General features: G+C 58.9%; 1 protein-coding gene across 1 annotated transcript in view; it reads right to left on the reverse strand.

The window, feature by feature from the left end:
- The window catches only part of DENND3 (DENN domain containing 3), a 47,465-nt gene continuing 25,040 nt past the window's right edge, over positions 2,540-24,964 (reverse strand). Inside the window, exons 13-23 of the mRNA XM_021088792.1 lie at positions 24,098-24,619; positions 20,861-21,120; positions 19,261-19,431; positions 17,908-18,037; positions 16,491-16,598; positions 14,091-14,230; positions 10,485-10,639; positions 9,321-9,454; positions 4,040-4,155; positions 3,832-3,969; positions 2,540-3,755 (exon numbers count right to left, since the gene is read on the reverse strand). Of these exons, the coding sequence (XP_020944451.1) occupies positions 3,555-3,755; positions 3,832-3,969; positions 4,040-4,155; positions 9,321-9,454; positions 10,485-10,639; positions 14,091-14,230; positions 16,491-16,598; positions 17,908-18,037; positions 19,261-19,431; positions 20,861-21,120; positions 24,098-24,619 (2,075 nt within the window). The 3' untranslated portion in view covers positions 2,540-3,554. The remainder of the gene's footprint in view (positions 3,756-3,831; positions 3,970-4,039; positions 4,156-9,320; positions 9,455-10,484; positions 10,640-14,090; positions 14,231-16,490; positions 16,599-17,907; positions 18,038-19,260; positions 19,432-20,860; positions 21,121-24,097; positions 24,620-24,964) is intronic.

A 24,964-nucleotide genomic window follows, 5' to 3' on the forward strand; every position in this document is an offset into this window, starting at 1 on the left:
AGGTTATATTTGGAAGCATTTTGTTTAACTTCCAACGTAATTTTCATTTGGGGGTTTTTAGGTAATTACTACTGCCTTTGATGTCTCATTTAATTTTGCTGTGGTCTGAGAGCATATCCTGTGACTTAAATCTTTTGCACCTTCTGGTCAGCAAGTACATAACCTAGCTTGACAGAGACCCCGGGTGTCCTTGAAAAGATGGTCTCCACTGTCGTTGGCGTGGCCTTCTGTAAATCAGGTCATGGTGGCGGCCGTGTCGAATCTCCTCCAGCCTTGCTCATTCTGGTTTGCTTGCTCTGTCAGTTTGCTGAGGAGTGTGTCAGCATCTCCAGTGAGAGTGGGCTTGTCTGGTTTCTCCTGCAGTCCTAGTGTGCGTGTGTCACACAGCGTGACTCTGCTGCTAAGCGCAGACACGTCCAGGTTCACCTCGCCACTTAATGCGCCAACCCCTCCGCCACACGCACCCTGTCCCGTCCTGTGCCCTCCGCTGCCGTCGTCTAGTCTGAGAGTCACAGCTCTGCCCGCCATTTAGGCTCATCGTCTGCAGGGCGCAGGCTCGTCACCCTTCACTCTTGGTCCATGTGCACTTTGGCGTCTGGAGCGCGTCTCCTGCAGGTGACATGAAGGCGGCCTCTGACCTCTTCTCAGGACACTTGTCTTTGGATCCAGGACGACCCCATCATAAGACCCTGAACCTAATTATATCTACAGAGATACTTTTTCCAAATGAGATCACCACCCAGGTCCCGGGGGCTGGGACGTGGATGTCTGGATGTCGCTCTCAGGGCCACCACTCAGCTGCAGTAGTTCCGTCACTTTTATTTGCACCTTCTTCTTCTTTTCACAAGAGCCCAGCAGGCAGCCCAGGACCGAACATCCTCTGAGCTGCTCCCAGGCCTGGTAGTGGATGGCCCTTCTCTGTCTCCAAAGCAGCCCTATGAGAAGGAGCTATTTTATTTTGATTTGATTTTATTAATGCCTCTATTTTACAGGCATCAAATCAGGAAGCCAGGTCCTCCTGCCCGTCCCCCCCCCCCAGGGTCCCAGGCTGCCTCTCTGTCCCAAGGCGCAGAAGCCCAGAGCTTCCCAGCAGGCCAAGCCATTCCAGGCCGCACCCCGACTGGGAGAAACCAGCTCTGCGGTGTCTACGAGCCCCACCTCCCGGGGCGCCGAGCCTCACGGTGCTAAACACCAATGCTGGCAGAGGCAGCGACAGCAGGGCCCCCTGCCTGGCTTTCCAGCCATGCCCCCCCACCCCCCGCCATGCAGAGAAAGCACCCCTACATCTTCCTAAGGAATCCTCTAGAAGTGGACAGAAGTCACACCCTTGTAATTCAGAAGGCACAGCTCCCTCCGATCCCCGGGCTGTCCTCTGAGCGCATCCTGCTGGGCGTGTGCGGGGAGCAGGGAGCAGGGAGCGGGGCTGACAGGCCCTGGAGCGAGCCTCGCCCACGGTCCGCATCGGCCGAGCCGGGCAGGAGCTCCCCGTAGCCCCGCTCCTGGTGTGAGCTACACGGGCTTTTCCGGCACCCGTTTGATGCCGGCAGGGCGGTCTCGTCTGCTTCACGAGTCTGGCTCCTCTGGGGCCTCTGCACGACTCAGCGGACTCGGCCCCAGCTCAGCACGGAGGCCCCGAAGGCCCGCACGTGCCCTTCCCTCCGCAGACCCCACGGGCGGGTCCCTCGCCCGCGACAGAGCCGCGCTTGCGCGCTGCCTTTGCTCCCCGCGAGCCCCACGGGCCACCGCCTTTTCCCCTTGGGGGTGAAGGACGCGTCCTAAACGCCTCTGGTCTTTCTGCGCTCACTTCAAACGCAGTCTCCGTCGTGGAGAAGCTTCCCCACCGAGAACAAGGAAAAGCGTGAGAGCCGCCCCCCCCCACCCCCCGTGGCAGCCCTGGGGGGGCAGGGGGGGGGGGAGCTCCCGGGCGAGGCCAGAGGGGCGGAAGTGGACAGCAGCCGCTACTGGGTCACCGAGAGAGTGCACGTCGCCGCAAGGTGAAAACCCCCGGGTACGGGTGGGTCGGAATGCAGTACTGATGGGGATTCTGACACGCTTTTCATGTGTCGTGGGTTTACGAAAGCCCAATTCCACCTTCCGCCCTTCGCTGCTGGCCGGCCCCCTTCTGGAAGTCATGGAAACACCCCCTCCCCAGAAGAGAGAGGGACTGGGTGGGGGCACGTGGAACTAGGCTGTCCCGCTGTTCTCCGCACCATGGTCTCAGAATGCTCCAGAATGTCACTGTTCGTACCTTCTGGACCCTGCAGATGCCTCCAAAGCCTGGCTGTGTTCAGAGGGCCTGACAGAGACCCTCGGCGACCTCTCTGGGAGGGTGAGGCCTCGCGGGGTGCCCGTCCCAGGCCCAGAAACCCGGGGCGGAGGGTCTGGGGCAAGGCCTCTGCAGCTGAGTGCATCATGGATCCACGGGGACAGGCCCCAGGCCCCGACACACTGCTCCCTCTGTGTGCAGCAACCACGCCGAAACCTCCCTCGCTGACAGTGTGGGGACGAAATCTGTGTTGCGGTAAAAATACACAACTGGTCTCTTTCCGCAAATACTTATTTATAGCCAGTCTGATTATCCTCAGTTAAATAATAAGGCACCATCTACATATGCACACACGCTGTGCAGCGAGACCCGAGTAGAGTGGAAACGAAATATACATTGGTATCTGGTGAGAGTCGGTACGTGCTATTTTAGGTGGAACTCTGGTAGAAAAAAGCTTTAGGTCTCTTCATTATAAAAATGTTGCGTTAGTTAAAAAGAACAAGAAAAGACACAGCTTGCCTGAGCCGGCCACCCGGTCCAGACACCTTATCACAGTGTTCTCCCTGGGCAGGCCCTGGTCACCTGCTGGGATGGGGAAGAGCCGGGGCAGGCGCCAACCTGTCCAACCAAAAAGAGGTCATTTAAAAAGAGCCCCTCTTGGAGCTCCTGCTGTGGTGCAGCGGGTTAAGACTCCGGCTGCAGCAGCTCAGATTGCTGTGCAGGTTCAGCCTCTGGCCCTAGGCAGTGGGTTAAAGGATCTGGTGTTGCTGCAGCTGCGGCTCAGATGCAGTCCCTGGCCCGGGAACGTCTGTGTCCCAGGGTGCAGCTGTGAAACAGAACAAAAACCGACAGCCCTTCTCACGAGCTTTGCTGGAGACGAGGTCAGGGCTGGCAGCATAGGGCTGGCAGCATAGGGCTCTGTACTCGGCAAGTGGCCTGGAGGAAGAGCACAACCGGAGACTCGAGGTCGGCAGGTCCTGGGGCTTTGGCTAAACTGCTTCTGGCTGGCCCGCGTCGCAGGTGCTGGAACCATCCAGACAACGCAGGGGGGGCCTTCTCAGCAGATACCGCCTGAGAAGCACCCCGCCCTGGAACGGTAGTTTAATCGGGTCCAAGACAGAAAGGGCGGCTCTTCCCGCCGTGACCGAGGCCGGAGAGCCAGGCAGGCACCTGCGGCGGCCCCGCCCACCCGCCTGGCCGCCCCCCCCCCCGGGGAGAGGCGCCGGCGCCCGCAGGAGGCGCGTGGCTGCCGAGCACGCCGCCCGCGATGCCGGCCCGCGGTCACTGGTCACTCGACCTTCCAGATGGCGATCTTCCCCTCCTCGCAGCCGGACCCGCTGAGCACGTATCTGTCCTCCGCGGAGCACAGGGTCTTCACGGTGTCCGCGTGGGCCACCAGCTCCTTCTCCACCGTCCGCCGCTCGGCATCGATGACGTAGATCTTCCCCTTGGGTCTCCCCTGCGACAGCCCCGTGCCGCCCACCCAGATCTGCGGGGAGAGCAGGCCGTGAGCGCGCGCCCCGCGCCCCGCGGCCGCGGAGGCTCCGGGGGCGGCCCCGCCTCACCTGCTGCTTCACCCTGATCATGCACGTGATCGCCGAGCAGTCCCGGAGGCAGACCCTCTGCGGGGGCCGCGCCAGGTCCTCCAGGCTCCAGACGTAGATGCTGTCGTACCTGGAACAGGCCGCCCACAGCTGCTCCTGCTAAAATGGGACGGGTCAGGACACGGGTGGCCCAGGGGCACGCGGGCGGGGGCCCAGCTGTGGCAGGTACCTCGTGCAGGAGCTGGAAAGCCAGGAAGGCGCTTCTGTCCTTAAAGCCCTCGTCGATCTTCAGCTCTTGACGGAGGAATCCATTCGCGGTCATGACCACGATACTGTTCCCGGCACCTGCGGGGCGAGGAGCCGGCGTGAGGGCCAGGCGCAAGGACCAACGCGCCTGACAGCCGCGCTGTGACTGGCGGGGCCGCGGGTCCTTCCCGCGTCCGGCCGCCCTCGGCTCGGCCTCGCTAACGGCCTGGGGCGCCCCCGCGTTTTCTCAGGGACACGCAGACCGTGGCCCCATTGTGCTGAAGAGGCCGCCCCGCTGCCGCGGTTCTGGGGGAGTTCCTGTTCCCGAGCCACAGCCCCCGCTGGCCCGCGGGCGAGGGTCAGAAGTGCAGGTGACAGTGCCCTCCCTGGGGGCCTCTGGAAGCTCCTCCTCGTCTGGTCACCACGCAGGAAGCCCAGGCCTCCCACGTCACATCACCAGAGCCACGGGTCGCCGAGTTAGTACTGCAGAGAGGAGGCTGGACCGAGGCTGGGTGCAGACGGAGCCCCTCCGAGGAGAGCGAGGGGCTGCAGGACTGTCCCTCCACCGCCCGCCCTGCGCGAAACCCCCGGGCAGCACCATCGACCACAGAGGAAGGGACAGGAGAAGGGGGCAAGCCCCCCAGGCGGGCTCCGGCTTCCTATCACGGGGAGGGGGAGGGTTCATGGCCACAGAGGAATGACCCCTTGTCCTTGGCCGCCTCTGGGACTCGAAGCCCAGCGCCCCCGAGCCCGCACACGCCTTTCCTGTGAGACCCGGGAAGCCAGCTGCAGCCTCCCCTTAGCAAGCCTTTTACCCCAAGACGCCCTGTCCTCCGGCACCAAGGAGGCCCTTTCGGATGCTGCTGCCCGTTAGGGACACCTGCGTGGCAGGAAGTCCTGCCGAGAGACACTGCTGTCACCTGGGGCCCTTCCTCAGCGCCAACCAGCAGGCTCTGCATGCTGCCTGGCCCGGCTGGGGGACAGCGGGCCGAGTCCACGCCAACCCTAATGGTGCGAGCACAAGGGGCCGCGGTGGGGGCAGCAGGTGCAGGTGGGACCGGTCACCGACCCGAGGTGGGCCAGACACCCAAAGGGAAGGCGCCCCTGCCATGGGTGGAAGGACCTGGGGTGATGCTCCCGCGGGGGATGCCGTCTTCCGCTGCCCCTCCCCCTTCAAAGCCGGGCCTGCCCATCCCGCCAGGGCCACCTGTGGGGGTTACTGTCACTAACCCTCACACCCGTGGATGCTCCGAGGCCCAGCCTCTGCCTCTCGCATCTCTCAGGAGTCAGCGTGCTCTCACATGGGAAGGGCTGTTTCCTCGCACTTTTCACATGAAGACACAGTCTCCAAGAGGACAAGGCCAGCCCGAAGTGACCACCCGTGACCACACTTAGATTCGAACCTCGGTGGCACAGGGGCGGCAGCTTGAGCCACCTCACAGGGCAACCGCTGACCACGAAGAGCAGCATCGGGGTCCACGCCCTCCGAGCAACGACCGGGCCTCGTCCTTCGAGGACAGAGGCAGCCTCCGTCCAGACACTGGGAGGCACCGAGGGTCTGCAGTGCGGTGACAGGGCCAGGACGGGACGCTGGGGGCGCCCAGGCTCACCTCGCCAGGGGCGTGGAGCATCGCCCTGTCTGCCCACCAGCCTCTCTTTCAGCGCCCACAGGCCACATCTGGTGTGCGAGCGAGGTTTTGGGCAGCTAGGCCTGTTTAGGTGAAGACTTAGAACAAACCCTTCACAGGCAAACAGACACCCTCTTTCACCTGGAGAAACCCCGCTTCCTCTTGTACGTTTGCCACGGTCCTTAAATAGGGAGAACAGTTGCTGGGCCCATCAACTCGAGAAGCAAAAGGGATTCCATCCTTCAAACAAGGTTATCCACCCTCCTCCTGACCTGCGTGTCCCTCACGGTACTGAACAGGAAGCTTCTGGTCCAAACGCATCCATGGGTAGACAGAAGGCAGGCAGACAGACAGACACACACACACACACACCCACGCCTGACAGTCCCTGGAGGTCCACCAACGCTGAGGAGCGTGGTCTTTGAAAGAACGAAGGACACGCTGCGAGCTGAGCCGTCCCCTGGGTCTCCCCGGAGGGGCACCTCCAGTTCTCTGTGGGGCACTGAGGAACAGAGGTTCCAGCAGTACACAGCAGGCCATCTCGGTTGAGGGCATGTTCTGGGGCTGCAGACAGAGGGGGAATCTCCTCCAAATAAGGGGGCCCCAAAACATACGTATAAACAGCAGAACTGGAACATTCGAGACCCGAGAAGAGATTGCAGAGCTTCCTAGGGCTACGGAGGTAAGAGTTCCAAGTTCTGGCCCATCCCTCTTAGGCTTGGTATACAGCTTGGGCCTTCCCTTGAACCCCTAAAAGGGCCGTGTGTGTGAGAACAAAGCCCACACAAGAAGCAAGGGCTCTGCCCGGCAATGAAGGTCAAAATGAAATGTACTCACCCTAGAAAACCCGAGAACCAAGCCTCTGCACAGGGTCAAGGTGATCTGCCCGTCCTTTAATGACCTTCAAGAACAAGACTTAAGGCCCTTTAAAGACGGTTACAGTTCAGAGTCGCCTCAGCGTGCCATCAGCGGTGTCCAAGACACAACGAAGATTACTATACATGCGAAGCTCGAAAATGTGATTAAAAATCTAGAGGGAAAAACCCCTGAAAACCCCTGATTAAAAATCTAGAGGGAAAAACCCCTGAAAAATCTAGAGGGAAAAACAGGTGATCCAGCGTCCAGCAGGCAACGGCTTTAGATTCACATGGACAAATATACTGGAAAACTTCCAGGGAGATACAGGAGGAGGGTGAAGCGTGTGTAATTCAGGAGAGGGGGGTTGGGACAAGTGGCAGAGCGGAAGGGCCAGGGCTCACTTTCTCTCATGAAAATACCAAAATCACAACTGCCGAACAGCCATCAACAAAACAGATTCGGACTCTAGAACTAAAATGAAAATTTGCTGGATGGGTTTAATAGCAGACAGGACAGAAGAAGAAAGGTTCAGGTCTCCAGCCAGACTGAAGCTCACGAGAGTAAGAACGAAAAAATTACAGCAGTGTCTGAGACCTGTGGGACGTTACTGAATAGTCCAACCAACATATAATAAGGATCCCAGAAGGCATGGGAGAGAGAAGGGGCAAAAGAAATACTGGAAGAAATAATGGTAAAGGTTTTCCCCAAGGGGTTCCCGTCCTGGCTCAGCAGTTAACGAACCCAACTAGCACCCACGAGGGTGCAGATTCGATGCCTCACCTCGCCCGGTGGGTTAAGGACCTGGCACTGCTGTGAGCCGTGGTGTAGGTCACAGACGTGGCATGGATCCCACGGTGCTGTGGCTGTGGCGTAGGTCAGCAGCTGCAGCTTCGATTCAACCCCTAGCCTGGGAACTTTCATATGCCGAGGGTGTGGCCCTAAAAAGACCGGGAAAAAAAAAAGTTTCCTCCAGAAAGAAAAACCATAAGCAAGATAAACACGAAGCCCTTCACACCTGAGCACCATAGTTCCGCTCATGCAAACCAGAGAGAAAACCGTAAAAGCAGCCAGACGCGTTATATTCAGGAGGACAGTGAGAAAGACGGCAGACCTCTCGTCAGGAGCAAACACAGCTGGAAGAGAACGGATGCTATTTCTGATGTGCGGGGAGGAGAAAAATTACAACTATCAGCCTAGCTCTGTTTACAGCCGACGCAGATGCTAAGAAACACTAGAGGAAATTCGTAGGTTAAGGGGCAGTGATGCAAGATGGAAACCTGGATTTTAAGAAGGAATGAAGCTCACCAAAAATGGAAACTATATGGGCACAAATAATTTTTTCTTAATTGCTTTAAAAGACCATTAAATACTTAAGTAAAAAAAAAAAAAACTTAAATAGAAGGTTTGTCACATTCATAGAAATAAAAGCCTGCCTTTAACAATAACAAGGGGCAGGAAGAGGCAAAATGGAATGTTACTACCGTGCACCATGTCCATTAAACATGAAGTGGGGTAACAGGTATTTAAGGCAGACGTGAGACGTTAAGGTTGCATATCACAACCCTCAGAGCAACTGCTAAAAAGTAAAACAAAACCCATAGAGCTCAAAAGACAGGAGAGAAGATTATTCAGTCTAATGAAGGCACCCAAAAAAAAGAACAGACGAGGGAAAAATAAGTAAGTTTTCACTCAACCATGCCAGCAACAGCCTTGAAAGTGAGCAGACGGACGGGCAAAGGACCTGAAAAGACGTCTCTCTGAGGATGACACAGGTGGCAACAGCCTGTGAAAAGATGCTCTCTGAGGAATGCCACCAAAGCCCCAAGGAGGTGACAGCTCACACCCACCAGGACAACGAGGGCAAAGCACAGACCCTGTCAGGTTGTGGTGCCGGCGTCGAGGCACGAGAAGCCACACGGACCGCCCGCGGGGACAGGAGACAGGGCGGCCGCTCCGGGCAAGAGTGGCATCGTCTTCAACGCTGAGACCCCGTTAACCCAGGTCCACCCCCAGCAGCACATGGGTAACGGCGTTGCAGCACCCGGGCCACAAAACCAACGCACTACTGCTACCCCAGCCTCATGGGTGAGTCCTTTGAAAAACACTGTGGTGGAACTGAGCCAGGTGAAAAGAATACCTGCTTAGAGTCCACTTATGGAACGTTCTGGAACAAGCAAAGCAAACCCAAGACAGGCTCCCGAACTGTCGTTTCCTGCAGAGGGTCGGGGAGCTGTGCTGGAAACGCCCTGTGTTGCGGTTGTCAGGGTTACGTGGGGGGTACTTCCGTCGAGACACGACGGCACACTTGCATCTTGTGCAGCGCATCCTTTGTCAGATGTGCTTCAACTTAAGTATTCACACCATCACTCTTGTCCCCTGGCACATGCCAGGGGAGCCCTCGGAGGGCAGGCCGCCTTTGCGGTGATGCCCAGAAATACAGAACACCGGCCAGCAGCCACCACCTGCTGATGAGGTCTGCACCTCCCCGCCACTCCCCTGCAAAGGGCCCTGCTCAGATCCACAAGTGACAGGGCCAGCGAGGGCTGTCGGAAGGAGTGGCAGCAACCCCGGGGGACACAGGGAAAGCAGAGGCGGGGGCGTCCTGTCCCGTCAGCTGCAAGGTTGGGGCAGACTCAGGAGGGGAGCGGGGAGCCGGGCGCCCAGAGGAGCCAGACCTCCCAGTCCAAGTGGGGACACGTGAACTGAAGGCAACGGGTCGTGGCTGCCGGTGTCGCCTTCTCCCAGCCCGGCAGGCCTGAGGGCCAGGGCAGAACTTACAGCACCACAGGCGGTCTCTGTACAGGGTGATGGACGAGAGCCCGTCTCCCGGCACCTGGAACCTGCTGGTCACCCGCAGCGAGCTCACGTTCCAGGCCAGCACCGTCCCGTCCGCGCTGCACGAGTACACGGCGCTGCAGGGCAAATGCACACACTTCACCGTGGCCCCGACATCCCCGTGAGTCTTCGTCCAGAGAGAAGAGAGTGACCTCCAGGGCAAGCAGGCACAGCACGATGGCGGGGGACAGACACGGTCAAGGTGGCCGGAGTGAGGCTGGGGGAGGCAGCGGGAAGGGGGGGGGTCCCTGGGCCCACCCGGCACCTCCCCTGGTGTTCGCTGCTCCAGGTCAAGGGTAAGCGCAGGGTCGGTGACTGGCAGCTGCAGGGGAGGTGGGCTTGGCCGGTACCGAGTACGGCCCCTGCCCCACTGATGGCCTTTAATCTCCGGGTGAGAACCTCGGCCCCCCTGCCTGAGGACAAGGGCCCCCCTGAGACATGAGGGATGAGCAGAAAGCTTCAGAGCCATGGCCCCATGTCCAGGAGGGGCTGTGCCCGTTCAGGGTGGTGGCCTGGGCACACCTCACTGGGGGGGGGGACCCACCCAGTTCTCCCGGCCCCTGTCCCAAAAGTGGGACACAGCAGAGAGCAGAAGAGACACGGGGCTGCCTTCAGGGAGCAGGCCTTGATGCACCAAAGACAGGGAGGGAACGAGGTAAGAAACACAGCCTATGGTGAATCACGTCCCCGAAAAAGACACATTCAAGTCCTACCCCCAGGACCCGGTTCCTCACAAGGCCACCTGCTTTGGAGTTACAGAGGAAGTTAAAGGACGCCCTCAAATGGACCCTCATCTAACATGGCAGTGACCTTATACGAAGAGACACAGGGACCCCGACAGGCAGACACCAGAAGCCAAGCAACAGCCGGGAAGGCTGAGTGCCAGCCGCCAGGACCACGGTGCGTCCCCGGAGGTGGCCACCAGAAACAACTTCTCTGCACCCGTGGCCAGAGACGGACAAGAATGCCCCTGACGCCTCCTTCCAGACCCGCTTCCCTGCCCGGCCCCGCAGGCGATCGCCCGCAGCGAGGTGAACCCTCCCCCCCGGGCCCCGGGCCGCCCCAGCGCCAGGCAGCCCGCCCTCCCTCCCCGGGGACCAGCCGAACCTGGGCGCCCCGTCCTGCACCACCAAGCCCGTGACGCTGGCGCGGTGGTCCGTGAGCTGCTTGTGGCAGGACATGCTGTGGACGTTGATGATGTAGATGACGGAGTCCTCGGAGCCGACCCACACCTGGCTCTGCTCCACCATCACCATGCAGTTCTGACCGGGGCCAGGAGAGAGGCAGAGGCACAGGGTTACGACCCGAGCGCTCGCGGCCCGGCGCTGGCCGCTCCCAGGACCAGCAGGCTCCGATGCCCCCCGTCGCCCTGTTGCCACCCGATCAGAACGTCATCTGCCTGCCTAAGGTCACCTTATTTGATACACACTTGACCCTTGGACAACATGGGTTGGACTGTGAGGCTCCACTTACACATGGGCTTTCTTCACTAAAGACATCCTGCAGCCCTGCACGAGCCCGCGGACACAGAACGAAGGACGCGCGGCACTGACAGGAAAGTCACACTGGACCGTCGACCGTGCAGAGGGCTGGCGCCCCGACTCCCCGTTGTGCAAGGGTCAGCTGCACCCCGCCGGCTCATCAGAACGGAACACGTCCTGGTCAAGCTTGTCTAATGCACGTGTTTTCCCGGCACTTCAGCTGTACACTAGGGCATCGTTTTAAACAGCAAGAGCATAATAAAAGGCACTAACTAGCCATGAAAGGACACCTGTCTACAGTTTGGGCTGAACCCAGAAGGCAGAGTCGCCTAGCTGGTAAGACGCAGTGACTCACCCTTCCCTGCTCTGCGCACAGGCATGTCTGCGGAAAACCATTAAACCGTGAGCATTTATCCTGCACTTACAGATAAATGCCGACAGGGAGGGAGATGTGAAATCTGCAGTAAGGAGGCCCGGTTGTGTCTCCACCACAAACAAAGCTGAGCGCTCTCTGCAGCCAGAGTGAGTTCTCTGGGATTCTGGCTTAGCAAGCTCAATGCCAGGGGTTATTGCTAGACCTTGTGAAATTAGAAATTAAGAGCTAACATGCTGGGAGTTCCTTCTGTGGAGCAGTGGGTTAAGAGTCTGACCGCAGCGGCTCGGGTTGTTCCAGAGCTGTGGGTTCAGTCCCAGCCCGGTCCAGGGGGCTAAAAGGATCCGGTTTTGCCGGCCTGGGAACTTCCTTAATGGCCTGGGGCCATTAAAAAAAAAAAAAAAAAAGAACTAAAACATTGAAGAGTTATAAAAGCCACACGAGCATGTGAAAAAGAGCCGTGTCTGCCCGCACATCTCAACCAGCTGGTCACATCTCCTAAACTGCCTTCTCCCAGAACTTCCTGGGCTGGTGTCCAGCTTCACTCACAAGGTGGGCAGCCTTTACTGGTAACTGAACAAATGTCTAAGATTTTCAAATATAAGCAGATTTCCAAGCGTGGCAGTACATCCCGCTGGAGGGTTGACTAGATGTAATGCCAGTGTAATCAGCATCAACGGTGGCAAACTCTTCCTTCTCTTTAAGGCAGAAGAAAGAGTTTATTTTTACGGAGAGTTTTAATTTCACCAATAAATATTCTCATAAGTTAGAAAAAGATGCTACCTTGCTGATTTCAGAATTAATCATTTTTAAAAGCCCTTTCTTTTGTGGCATCTACCTGAGAAGTGTTACAATTTCAGTAAAATGTCTTTCTTTCGTGACCCAAAGATAGCTTAGAAACCACTTTGAACTTGGAAATTCAGGAGGCAGCATTTTCTAGAGATAATTGGCTAACTTTCTTTCTTGTTGAATGGTATAAAATATCTCTGTGAAACAAGTGGGAAGATATTTTCAGATAATTGGGACAACTTTCTGATTTAACTGTTACCTGGCCTGATTGGGGAGCAGTAGAGAGTGATACAAAATGCAGCTTTTTATTTTCACCAGGATTTTAAAAGTCATTCTATTATTAAGCAGTCTTTGAAATGCTTGTAACTGAGAACCAAGAGGAAAAAATTAAGTTTTAGAATAAGAATAATGTCCTTAATTTCTCCTCCTTGTTTCCCATTTGTTCTAACACATCATTAGACTTTTGTAGATATTTTTTGCTTTAATGTGCCTCAGATCCTGTCCCTTTGACATCTGAGGCTCATTATTTAAACATGGTGTGGGGGGCGGGAGTTCCTGTCATGGCTCAGTGGTAACGAACCCAACTAGGACCCATGAGGACACAGGTTCGATCCCTGGCCTCGCTCAGTGGGTTAAGGATCTGGCGTTGCTGGGAACTGTGGTGTAGATCACAGACGTGGCTTGGATCCCGAGTTGCTGTGGCTGTGGTGTAGGCCGGCAGCTGCAGCTCTGATTTGACCCCTAGCCTGGGAACCTCCATATGCCACAGGTGCGGCCCTAAAAAGACAAAAACAAAACAAAACAAAACAAAACATGGGGGGGGGATGGTTTAGCAGTTTCAAGAATGATCCCCCACCCTCTCAGCAACATGTATTTAAATTTGCAATATTTGTTCCACCCCATTTTCGGGAAGCATAGATATGCCACGGTTGTCACATTATTTTTAGATGGTGGAACGTGCCCATCAAAACTGATACTCATTAGAGGTTTCCTGGTGGTGCAGCAGGCTAAGGATCTGGTGGTGTCACTGCTGAGGCCTGGGTTCGATCCCTGGCCTAGGAACTTCCACATGCCGTGAGTGAGGGCCTCCCCAAAACTGATACTAATTAATGCTGAACACTTAGGTACGTAAACTTTACTATATCCTGCTCTTCACATCAAACATGAAAAAAAAAGTCATTTCATGTTAAAGGAGGATTTCCCGCCAAGAACCCTGCCGACGGCCGCTTCTTTCATATCCTCAGAGGGTGTTAGACAGGGCGAAGCCATCAGGCAGCAGATGTGACAGTATTCTGAGCAGCAGAGGGGGTCCTGGAAGACACTGGTGTCCTGAGCTAACAGGTAGCAGCACTGGGAAGAAAGCCCAGGGGTGCCCCGCACCCTGGAAACACCAGAATTCGCAGGACCGTTCCAGGCAAGGTCAGAGGAAGGCCTTGGCCGTGGGTGACAGCTCGCAGAATCAAATGTAGGAAGTGGTTTTGGAAGGGCCGTGCAAGGCCTTGAGAAATCTCCAAAAAGCCCGCTAAGGATCCAAAACTTGACCTCAGGTTTGGAGGGTGGGTTGAGGTGGTTTCTGCACGAATTTACTTTCTTTCAGTTAGATAATGCTGCCTAAGTTATCAGTCTAAAAGCCCAAAGAACTGAGGCTTCTCGACCACAAGAGAACTATAAGATCAAGCAAATTTGATTCAAATGGTTCTCAGTTTTCACCCCCAAATATGGTAAAGTGATTGCAGCGTCTGCTTTCCACGCCTGGAAATGCAAATGTGAGAAAACCACCCTGCCCTCTCCGTTCCTAAAACCATCTTTAGGCTTCAGAGTTGGGGGTGGCTGAAGCCCTTATCTGCTCACTAAACAAGAACGTTTAAGTGAAGGTCGGGACAAGCTTCCATTTCGTTTGAAAGCTCAAGATAAAAAAACAAGTGCCCTCCTACTTGCAGGATGCGGTGATGCTGTGGGATTCGGGCGTCCTGGCACCTTTACGGGTGGACCGCTGGCTTTCCAAAAGCACAGCTCAATCTGGAAGCGTTCTTGAAACTGCCCGCATTTGATGGCACTCGGTTTACTCACCAATTTAGAATTGCCCACTTTAAAGCAGTGCTGGTGAATCGTCCAAGAGGAGGCATCAAACACGACCACCTTGCCTCCGTTCAGAGCGCACCATAATTTGGGGTGGGCATCCTCAACTTTTTCTGCTGGGTCGAGATGCCCTAAAAAGGAGAGCAACCCGCAATGGTGAAAGGAAACCCTTGGCTGCATCAGCATGAGGTTCGTACCACAACTCAGATACGCGGCCCAGGCCCCACCGGGTGCCAGGTGCCATGCCAGGTGCCCAGGATACAAAAGCAGGCACAGCCCCAAGGGCGCACAGTGGGATGGCATCACTGAGCCAGGATCTGGAGCAGATGTATTCTCACACCTGCTCCAGATCCTACCATTATTAGGGAACAGCATTTCAGGCAGGGGGAACAGAAGGAGCAGGAGCCGGGCCAGGAGGAAGGAGGGAGACCAGCACGCCCCCTGAGGGCACAGCCAGGCTCCGCTTGCCCCACACCCCCGCCAACACGTGGCCGCCCCAGTCGTTCCCATCGTGGCCATTCTAATGGGGGGAGATTTCGGTTTTGCAGCCGTGGTTTATGTGCATCTCCCCAGCTGCTGGGGAGGCTGACGGACAGCCTCTGGGGTGGAGCGTGCGTGTCTCCCGCCCATCTCTGAACCCGGCTGTCTTAGTCTCCGCCGTCTGCGCGCATCCTTGACGGACGCCCACATGAGCCTCTCGTCGGCTCTCTGGTCTCGTGAACGTCCCTTCCCGTCAGCGACCACCCCTTTCACCCTCTTGAAAGTTTCTTCTAAAAGTCCTCAGTGTCGTCAAATTCGCCAGCCTTCCCCTTTATGGCCCGTGTTTTTTGTGTGCTGTTTGTGAATTTTTCCTTACTGCAGAGCACGCATACATCCTCCTAAATTATCGTCTAGCAGTCGGGTTCGCATGTGGGTTCTTGCTCTCACGCTCAGATCTCCGGCGTCCTGGGACTGCCAGGCGTATGTGACCTGAGGCGGTCGGGCTTCGTGTTCTCTGCACCTGACAGGGACGCCACCTCTGTCAGGCTTTCTGGGGTCTTCATTGCCTTGGTGTCCTGCCCCTGGGGGAGACGGCCTCCTGCCCCCTGGGATGCAGTCTCAGGCCCCCAGAGACTGGGATGCTGAAGCTGGCTTGGGTGCGTAGGGCCTGGCTCCCTCAACTCCTGGAGTTTTCGGAGGGCCTGGCCGGTCCTCCCCTTTCCCAACGGGCCCTGACCCCACACAGCTGGCCAAGCTCTGCTCACCTCTTCCTGCACGGGCAGCCGCTGCGCGGGAAGGGGGACCCCACCGTTCTCCGTTGTTTTTATACCTTGTCCAGCCCTGGTGGGTGTTCTCAGAGGGACGTTACGCGCCCATCAGAATGGGCAGCCCAGCAGCTAGTCAGTAACTTAAGGGAAAGTAGTGCTTTCATTCGGTGCCGTGATGAAAGCCTCCCGGGCTGTGGTGCTCCCATCGCGGGACCTCAACCAAGAGCCAAGACCGGATAAACTGCAGCGGGACGAGGTCAGCCACACTCTGCTCTCGTTCACACGTGATCTCTTGCTTTTCTGGGTCTTCTAGATGCTCGGGGAAGAGGCAAACCTCTCCTGCTGGGGGGCAGCTCGGCCTCGGAAACCTGCCCACCGGGAACCGTGTGGAGTGTGAGCTGCCCGCCGTGAATGGCTGGACGGCTCGGTGAGGCCCCGACCAGAGAAGGGGACGATGGGCAGAGCGCACGGCGGCTGCTAGTCACTCCCCATCGGAGGGACTGGACGCGGGGCGCCTGGACGCACTGGTTCTTTCCTGCCCCGAACGGAGCTCCTCTGTCCCGGCACTGGAAGCCCTCAGAGAAGCGCTCTGCTGCAGCGCTCAACAAGTCAGCGTCAAATAAAAACGTCTGGCCAGTTGGCAGCCAGTGACACAAGGCCGGTCTTTGTTTATCCTCGGGTCTGTGGCAGCGCCAATTCCCGCCTCCTCTCGCGGCTTGGATGTGCGGCACGGGGGCCCCGAACATGTGCAGGGGGGACTGTCCACCAGCAGGCATAGGCACGTGGTGACATGTGCAGACCAGCCGGGAAGGACAGTCATTCCATCCCAGTGACAAGAGGCTGGATCAGAGCGAAGGGCGTGAGCGAGCGCCTGATCCACTGCGCCTGCGCTGCGGACGGGCGAGGATGGTGAGGCCCGACGGGCCCCAGGCAGCGCCACCCCCGCCGTCCCTCACGACCGCGCTCTGGCCTCTGTGTTCATGGGGCGGCAGCACCTGCTCACTCAGGGTTTCGCCTCCACAGGGACAAAACCACCCTCATCCTGCCCCTGCCCCTGTCCCTTCCACTTCAGGGCTGACCGCGCACCCAGGTCGGAGCTGCCGGACTGTGCCAAGCCCAGCGGGGAGCGAGGAGAAGCCTGTACCTGGGGTGTAGAGCAGGACATCCACGGCGCGGGGGGCCGTCTCCCCCGCGGAAGGGTTTATCTTGTGCTTCAGTGTCTCCGACGTCGTCTTTGGAACCACCATGGGCACTGAAACGAAACCGGGGGGCATGAGGTCCAGGCTCCATGAAACCCATGTCATCCCGCAGCCTCGCTCATTCTGCTGCCCCGAGGAGGTTCTGGGGTGAAACGGCCTCGTTTGCAAAGGTGCAGCCTTCCTTCAGGAGGACGCTGAGCTAGAGCCGCATGGACCTGGCCCGACAGCGCCCACCCATGCCTCGCGTCGCTTTTGGTTTAAGTGCAGCTCTGGCCACACTCGCCCAAGCGCTTCTCCAGAACCCACCCGCGAGCAGGTCCTCACCCACAGCGCCTGGGGCCGTTGTGTGGCTGCCCTGGGGGTGTCCTGTGCCCTGAAGGACATTCAGAAGCACCACTAGCCTTCCCAGCAGATGCCAGCAGCCGACACCACACACACACACACACACCCCTCCCAGCAGATGCCAGCCACACACACACACCCCACCCCCACCCCCACCCGGTCATGGCCAGATGCCTCCCCCAGGGAAGGGGTGCGGATTTCGAAAAGGTTCGTTTTCCGACCTTCTGTCATTCGTCACGAGTGGACCCTGTTAACTTAGGCCAGGATCACGGACTGTTGTCTCGTTAAGCTTTACACGAGGGAGGCGGTTCTTGGCCGGGAGCAAGGGAGCAGGGGTGCTGAGCAGTGGGGATGCCCGCTTTGCCACGTGGCATCAGGAGTGACTGTTTATAGAGGAGGGAGAGCCTTTTCTGTGAACTCCGGGAGATTAGGCACGAGCTTGGAGCAGTCTCAACAGCTGAAATGTAGGGTGCATCTGATTCCGTCCCTAATTAAGGGAGACAAAAGCTCCAGCGGTCAAGGTCGCGGACAGGTGGCTTTGGGGGGGGGGTCATTCGCCAGGCTCACGCAGTGAGGTCCAGCGGTCGGGGTCATGGTGCAGAGGTCCCTACAGCCCTGCGGGGGGTAGGAGTCCAGCCATGGGGCTCCAGGGACCACAGTGGTGGCTCCACAAGCCGCTCAGCAGCCCCCTGCAAATTTCTACTCTGCTTGAACCACCCGGCGGGAATTGTGTGGTTGGCGGCCGAGATTCAGGACCCATACGCAATACGGTCTGGTGCGAAGTGGACTGTTACACAGACACCGAGCCAGTGAGGGGCCCCGGGAGCCGAGCGCCCAGGTGCTGTTCGGCGAGAAAAGGAAAGACACCAAACAGGGGGCGACATTCCTCCAAAATGAAGAATATAAAAGGAAAAAATCTTGGATTGGTTCTAACTGCTGAAAGCCTAGCAGCTAAAAACCACTTGAGGCGCGTGTTCAAGAGACCAGGGCTGCGGCGGCGTCCAATGGGGCTCATCTTACTCTCGCTCCTCAGCTTATCGAAGTGCGATAACTTGGAGGCGGCGTAGATGGCACCGGGCGACTGCAGCGTGCCCACGACAGCGTCCATCAGCAGGACGTGGGTCAGTGCCTGCTGGACATACTGGGGGTCCTACAGGACAGAGAGCATTTCGACACAGCGTCACGGAAGCCCCTCCGCCGTGAGACGCCGTCACATTACACAAAATGTTCTTTTAAAGACGCATGTTTTTCAAAGCACCCCAAAAAGTTTAAATTTGGATCCGATGTCATGGAATTGTTTTCTCTCAACTGAGACAAACGCCAGCTGTTTACAGCAGGATCAGCAAAACTCCTCTACGCAGGGCCAGGGAGAAAGACCAGCTCTGAGAGCTACGCCGCCCGTCACAACCGCTCCCGCCCGTCGAGGGCGAAGGCCACCCAGACCACATAAAGGGGCTGGCGGGATGGGGGCCCGCGGGGCTGTCCTCACGGCCTGCCAGCCCACGGGCTTTGGTTTGACTCTGCTGGTTTGTGCCAAATAAACCAGGGGCAGAAAACCACACGGTCAGCCCAGAGGTCAAAGACCCTGGAGTCTAAGGACTCGGGCCCCCCTCCTCGCTGCTAACAGACGCGCTCCCTCTGTTCTCATGGCCTTGGGCTCCTCCGGCCACGAACGTCCATCGCAAACGGCCACTCTCCCACCCCTAGCCGTCCGCCCTTTCCAACACTTCCCGCTGTGGTGGGGCCAGTCTGGCCGTCTCCGCCAGTCAGTGGCCGCTCCCTAGGTGGGCTCCCCACCCATCCTCTGGGGCCATTTTGTGGGGTTCCCCCCTTCCTGCCACTCAGACAAGACAGGCCTCCTCCGCGCGGTGTCACCTCCGTCCACGGTGCCCTCCCCGGCCAGGAAGCCTTGATGTGATCTAATTAATAATCAAAGCATCAACTGGGCCCGAGGCAAGTGGAGGAACAAGCCCCAGGGTACAGACACCCCCAGGGAGGGGTCTGATACATTCCCGACCAAAACCCAACCCTGCAAAGGGGGAGAGCCGCTCAGAGCGGGGGTGCCCAGAACACCCAACTCAGACCTGCCCGAGGCCAGCCCCCACCACCTCCCCCCGACCCCCGATGTCACCAGAACTGGGGAGGGGGTAGTTCGGGGGTGGGGGACAGAACAGCCACTCCCACGGTCCACCCACACCGCCCTGCCGGCCCCGGCACTTGTCCCCAGGGCCTTGCGCTGGTCCCGCAGACCCAGCCTCCTTAGTGCCGGCTGATGAGACGCATCTGATTCAGCCCATCCTGCGCCCGGGCCAGGCCCGAGTCCCCGGGCTTCACGGCTCGAGTGAGAGCAAAACGGCAGCCCAGGCCCCAGACCTTGTGCTCGTCGGCCAGCTTCTTCCCGGCCCACATCTCCTTCACCATCAGGTGCCACAGGTCACACTCGGTTTTAAGGTTAGCTTCGAAGACTTCTTTCTTGGACGCCGTTTTGATTTTTAAGGTGGGAATTCTCAGAAGCAGAAAAGCGACTGTGGTGCTTCTAACTTCCTGCAGAGGCAGACAAAGAAGAGGCCGGTGAGTGAGGTGACGCCCTCAGGGACACCAGGGCTAATGAGAGACGAACTTAGGGGCACTGCTCCTTGTCCCCGCTCGGCCAGCACTTGCTGCCGTCGGCACATGAAGGCAGAGCTGTCAGGGCTGCCTGGGTCGGGGCTGGCAGAGGGAGGTCCAGCAGGAACCACCCCCCCAACATGATCTGTTCTCAGCAACAGGTGACATGCAGTGGGGTCCCAGGGACGTCCAGGAGCTCAGCGAGGCTTCCCGTGGGGGTTGTGTGATCTGTCAGCCCTTCATGGCCACACAAACGACTCGTCCACAGCATGTAAAGGGGCTTCATTCTTTTTTAAAAAATATATTAACGTTGCCTTACAGGAGTTCCTGTCATGGCACAGCGGAAACGAATCCCACTAGGAACCATGAGGTCACGGGTTTGATCCCCGGCCTTGCTCAGTGGGTTAAGGATCCAGTGTTGCCGTGAGCTGTGGGGTAGGCCAGCAGCTACAGCTCCGATTAGACCCCTAGCCCGGGAACCTCCATATGCCTCGGGCGCGGCCCTAAAAAAGACAAAAGATAATAAATTAATTAATTAATTAATAGAGTTGCCTTAAAATGCGGTGCTGGTTTCAGGTGTGCAGCCAAGTGAGTCAGCCGTACACATACACACATCCATTCTTTCCAGACTCCTTCCCCACGCGGGTTATTACAGAGCCCGGAGTCGGGCTCCCTGTGCTGAGCAGCGCGTCTAAAGGTGCTTCATTCATCCACCTCCTAAAACTCTCTTCGCACCTCTGGGAAGAAGTCAGCAAAGCGGGGGGTGGGGGGACCGAAGGAATCGGGGAGAAGGCGGGTCCGCGGGCCCGGCCTCAGCGAGGGGGCAGAGGTGGCACAGCAGCTTTAGTGCTTTTCTGTCTCGGCCACTGCTCAGTAACCGCATGAACACACCTCACCTGCCGCTTACAAGTTTAGGAAACACGCCTGGGAAAAGAAGGCCCAAGATGAGTGACGAGCTCAATTCGGGTTCCTCGAGGGGGAAGGGGACGCTGACGTCGTTACAAAATAAGTAACAGGGGCCGCCAGGAAGCTGAGGAGGAGACGTGAGACCCGGCAGCGCGGGGGCGGGCGTGCGGCCCTTCCCCGTAAGGCCTCGCGGTGCAGCATCCGTGCTTCTCCGATGCCGTCTGCCCAGGGCGCCGCCAAAGAACGAGCCTGCTCCGCGCTCTCGTGCCTCCCCCACACAAGGCAGCCCTCCAGGAACACCCACGGCTCTAAGCGCGTTCCCTACTAGATCCGTTCCGTCCCACCCCACTTGACAGGTGAGCAAACTGAGGCGCGGCCCGTGAGACGCTGGCGGCGGGGTCCGAGGGTCCGCTCTGGCCGCGGAGCCCCCCAAGCCCGGGGCCGCCGGGGCTGCTCCTACCTCCATGTCTCTGAAGGTGGCGATCTCCACGTAGCCCGGCCGCCCCTCGGTGAGCAGGAACAGGCGCTTCTGGGTCATGGCGATCTTGCCGACGCCGAGGCTCGTCTTGACGGAGCTGGACAGCTTGTACACGCACTCGTTCTTGTCCAGGTGTTCGAGCGCCGACAGGGGCAGGCTGACCTCTTGGGCCTCTGCTTCCGCCTCCTTCCAGCAGTTGTAGAACTCTCGGAACGTTTCTGGGTCAATCTGTTTCTGTTGTCCTGGGTGTCACCAAGAAAAAGGGTTTCTTACCGCTTCCTGCCTATTAGGAAGCAGCGCTTTACCCGCCGGAGGCAGCAGGTGGCGTCAGGACCTAAGTCTCCCTGGATGGAAACACCGGGGAAAGCCGCCCCTCCCTTTCCCAGCTGTTCCAGGTGCCCAGGTGGGCACCTGATCTGGGCCGAGCCTGGCTGGTCCTCTCCAGCCCCTAGACGGAGGCCTGGAGCGGAGGCCCTTGCTGACAGGCAGGTGGGTGCCAGGAGGATGCCCCTGCCACGCTGTTCTGCTCTGTGCTCGCGGGTCTGCCGTCCCCGCTGGCGCCCTGCTCAGGAACCGGGAACCTCCCCATCCTGGGCTGGCTGGAAATGGCCAAGAGAGGCCGTGACAGCTCCGCTGTGGTTCTCTGGGGAATGACAGCTCTGGGTGGCCAGTGAGAGGGGGCAGCACTGGGGCAGGTCAGCAGAGGCAGCGCCCCAGCCACGCCCGGGTACAGAGTGAGAGTTGCTGCCGCTGTCAAAAGGAAGAGCTGGCAAGTCAGACCTCGCCACCACGAGGCGCCGGCACAGGGACATTCAGGAGAAAATCTCAACCTGGCCGCAGGGGTCTCCACGCTGGGTGGCCGGGCGCCAGAGCACATGCAGGCGGCACCTGACCCCACAAAACTGTCCTCGTCCCACTTCCACTTCGGAAACGCTCCTCGGCACAGCCCCACTGGACGGGGGCACCTACGTCTACACCTCTTGGTGAGTCTGAGCAACTGCGTTTTAATCAGAAGCATTTGCTGTTTGAAGCGGACAACGCAGAAGAAAACACAGTCTCAACAGCCAAGCAACAAAAAGCCCAAGAGCTGAGGAAATGAGAGAGGGAGCTGGGGAGAACCGCAAAGCCATCATTTAACCAACGTGGGGGCCAAGGATGCAGGGACGAGGAGCCTGGAGCCCAGTGCCCTGTCCCTTCCGTCATCAGGACAGACCCTCGGCCACCTGGGCCCCTGCAGCCTTCTCCTCTCACAGATGGACGTGAGGCGGCCCCCGGGCTCAGGGAGCTGGGGCACCAGAGGCCAGGCACCCCCGAGGTGAGCTTGTGGACCCACCTGCACCATGGCCGCACCCATCTAGACAATGCACGCTGGCGGCCACTGTGCGCACGGGGGGCTGCCACACGCACCCACATGAACAGAACGCCCACGGCCACGAGAACAGACCGCGCGTTCTTCGTCTGCCTCCAATTCGGCACCAAAATGCCTCTCTGTGTCCCCACCCCTGCCCCAACATGCTCCCAGTCCATCTAACAGGGAGGCAGGGTCAGGGGCCCCACGCTCCCGCGGGCCACGCCGAAGGCCGCCCACGACAGCCTCCCCGCCTTGGGGCCACACCATGAGCATCCTGCTCCACGACTGTCAGCCTCCGACACGTGTCCTCGGTCGCATCGGTTCGTTCTAAGATGACGACATTCAGCTTTGACCGAAACCTGGGCACATTCGTTTGGACACGCGCGTGGCTGTCTGGCCGGAGTGTACACCTGCTGCTGGGCCACAACGGTTCACATGTCCCAGGATCAAGACCGCTGGCGACCCATGTGCAGGGTAAATGGAGCCAAAGTGACCAGAGGGCCATCGATGTCCCTGCCAGCGCGGGTCACCCAGGACGCCCTCCTGCATGTCCTTTCCACGTCGCTAAGCATCTGGGGCTGCTGGACGACGCTCGTGTGTCCAGCCCTAAAACCACGCTTTCTGGCTGCCCACATCGCGGCCGTGGGATCCGCTTCAGGCCAAGGAGAGGGAAGCACTGGGGGACAGACCCTCTTCTACCAGGAAAACAGTGACACCCGAGCCATGGGCCACCCTGGGCTGTGTAGCAACAGGCTGGTGTGAGGTGTCATCAGGCAGGGGCCCCCATGGGTGCTGGATGGCCGCACCCTCATCAGACTAAGGGGGCGTGAACAAATGGTCCCTCACGCTGCCTGGCAGGGGCAGGGGGCTCACGTGTGTGTGGAAAGGATGGGAAACTAGGCAGGTGCCACGTACTGAACTGCGGTGTCGTCACGAGGAAGGGTGTCTGGTACCTGTTACCACCAAAGGACAGCCGTTCCGGGGCACAGGGCTTCTGCACAGGAGGCAGAAGGGGAACCTTCCCAATGAAAAATGGCAAGACTGCCGGGCAGGTCAGAAGAGAGGCCAGGACAGCCCGGAGCACAGATGCAGACGCGCGGCCAGAACAACGGCACAAGGTCCCCTCCCTCGCCACACCACAAAACCCTCCCACAGACAGCACCCTGCGCTGTCCCGGGGGGACCCCACACCTGCCGTGGGGACCGTGTCCCCCACCCCACCCCCAGAGGGCTGCTCGCAGTCCCAGAGAGAGGTCCACGTGCACTCGGGGCACAGGTGGGGAGCCTCGCTCGTCAGCATCAGAGAAGTCAGTCCGGCTGTCCTCACGTGCGACACCCTCAGCAGCAGAGCCAGCGACACGATAAACTCTGAAACGCCGCCCTGAACAGAACCAGGACTGGACATGCACACCACGTGATTCGGGAGTGGTTTAAAACACACAAAACCTAAGTGACACATCCACATGTGGCAAACACATGCCAACCACCATCAGGAAGGAAAGGTCCGGTTTGGACGCGTCCTCTGGGGGGCTGGGGAGGGGGAGGGGTGCTGGACCAACCAGACGACCACAGTAAACATGGGAAAGTTGGGGGGCGGGGGAGCCTGGCACTGGCCAAGCTCTCTCCGGGCTGCTGTGTGTCTGAAACATTCCCACTGGAGCCTGGGGTCCCCAGGTGGGGGGGCCACCACGCAGTGAGTGGATCCCCTGGGACGGGACAAGACAGATCCCATCAGGCTTCCTGGGCCCTCCGCGCAGAGGCTCAGCCAGCCCCCCGTCCGCCCCAGCCAGGGAGCTGGCAGAGCCCACCCCCCGCTGGTGGACTTGCCCTCGAGGGCCTGCCTCCCACGACCCGCGCGCGTCCTCGTACCGACGGTCAGCGCCTCAAAGAGCCGGTGGATGACGCCGGTGTCCTTCACAACGCCGGACTCCTGGACCCTCTTCACGAAGTCGTCCAGCTGCAGGTGCGTCTTGGGCAGCTCGAAGTTCTTGACGCGGTCGTCGGCCTTGGGGGCGTCCACGGGCTTGTCCATGACCTCGCTGATGAGCCTGCGCAGCTCGGGCATCCGCTCGGCCTGCGTGCGCTCGGGGCCCGACAGTGACTCCACGGTCCTCTGGACGAGGTCGGCGGGGAAGATGTGCACGTCCGTCTTGTAGAGGCTCTGGAAGTCCAGGAGGGCGCCCAGCAGCCGGCCCTGCATCAGCTGCACGAGGCCGCGCAGGTAGAAGTACCTGGCCAGCAGCACCGAGTTCTCGGGCGCCAGCGAGACCATGGCCTTGCTCAGCTGGGCGACACAGTCCTCGTAGAACACCTGCACGCACTGGGCCAGCAGCGGGAAGTGGACTTCCGGGATCTTGAAGGTGTAGGTGGGCTGGAGGGCCAGGCTCACAGCTGAGGGACAGGAGAGGAGCGGTCGGCACAGACCCCACCTGAGCAGCCCGCCCGGCCCGTCTCCCCGGCCAGCGTCCCCGCGCCTGGCGCAGCGTGAGGGAGGAACCTGTGCGTCTCTTCTGGAAGACTCCCCGCACCCCCTCGCGGCCCCCACGGCACCCTGAGAATGCCGAATCACGTCGTTTGCTAAAACTGGCGATGCCAAGTTGGAACACGTGGCAGTGGGTCTTTACTGGAGGCTTGAGCTACCACCTTAGGCCGAGAGGTGCCTGCCAGGCAACGGCTGTCTCGTTCGCCTCAAGAGCAACCCATACAATGGGTGCTGTCACCGCGCCCATCTCACAG

Source organism: Sus scrofa, chromosome 4 (assembly GCF_000003025.6).
Source record: "Sus scrofa isolate TJ Tabasco breed Duroc chromosome 4, Sscrofa11.1, whole genome shotgun sequence".
NCBI lineage: Eukaryota > Metazoa > Chordata > Mammalia > Artiodactyla > Suidae > Sus > Sus scrofa.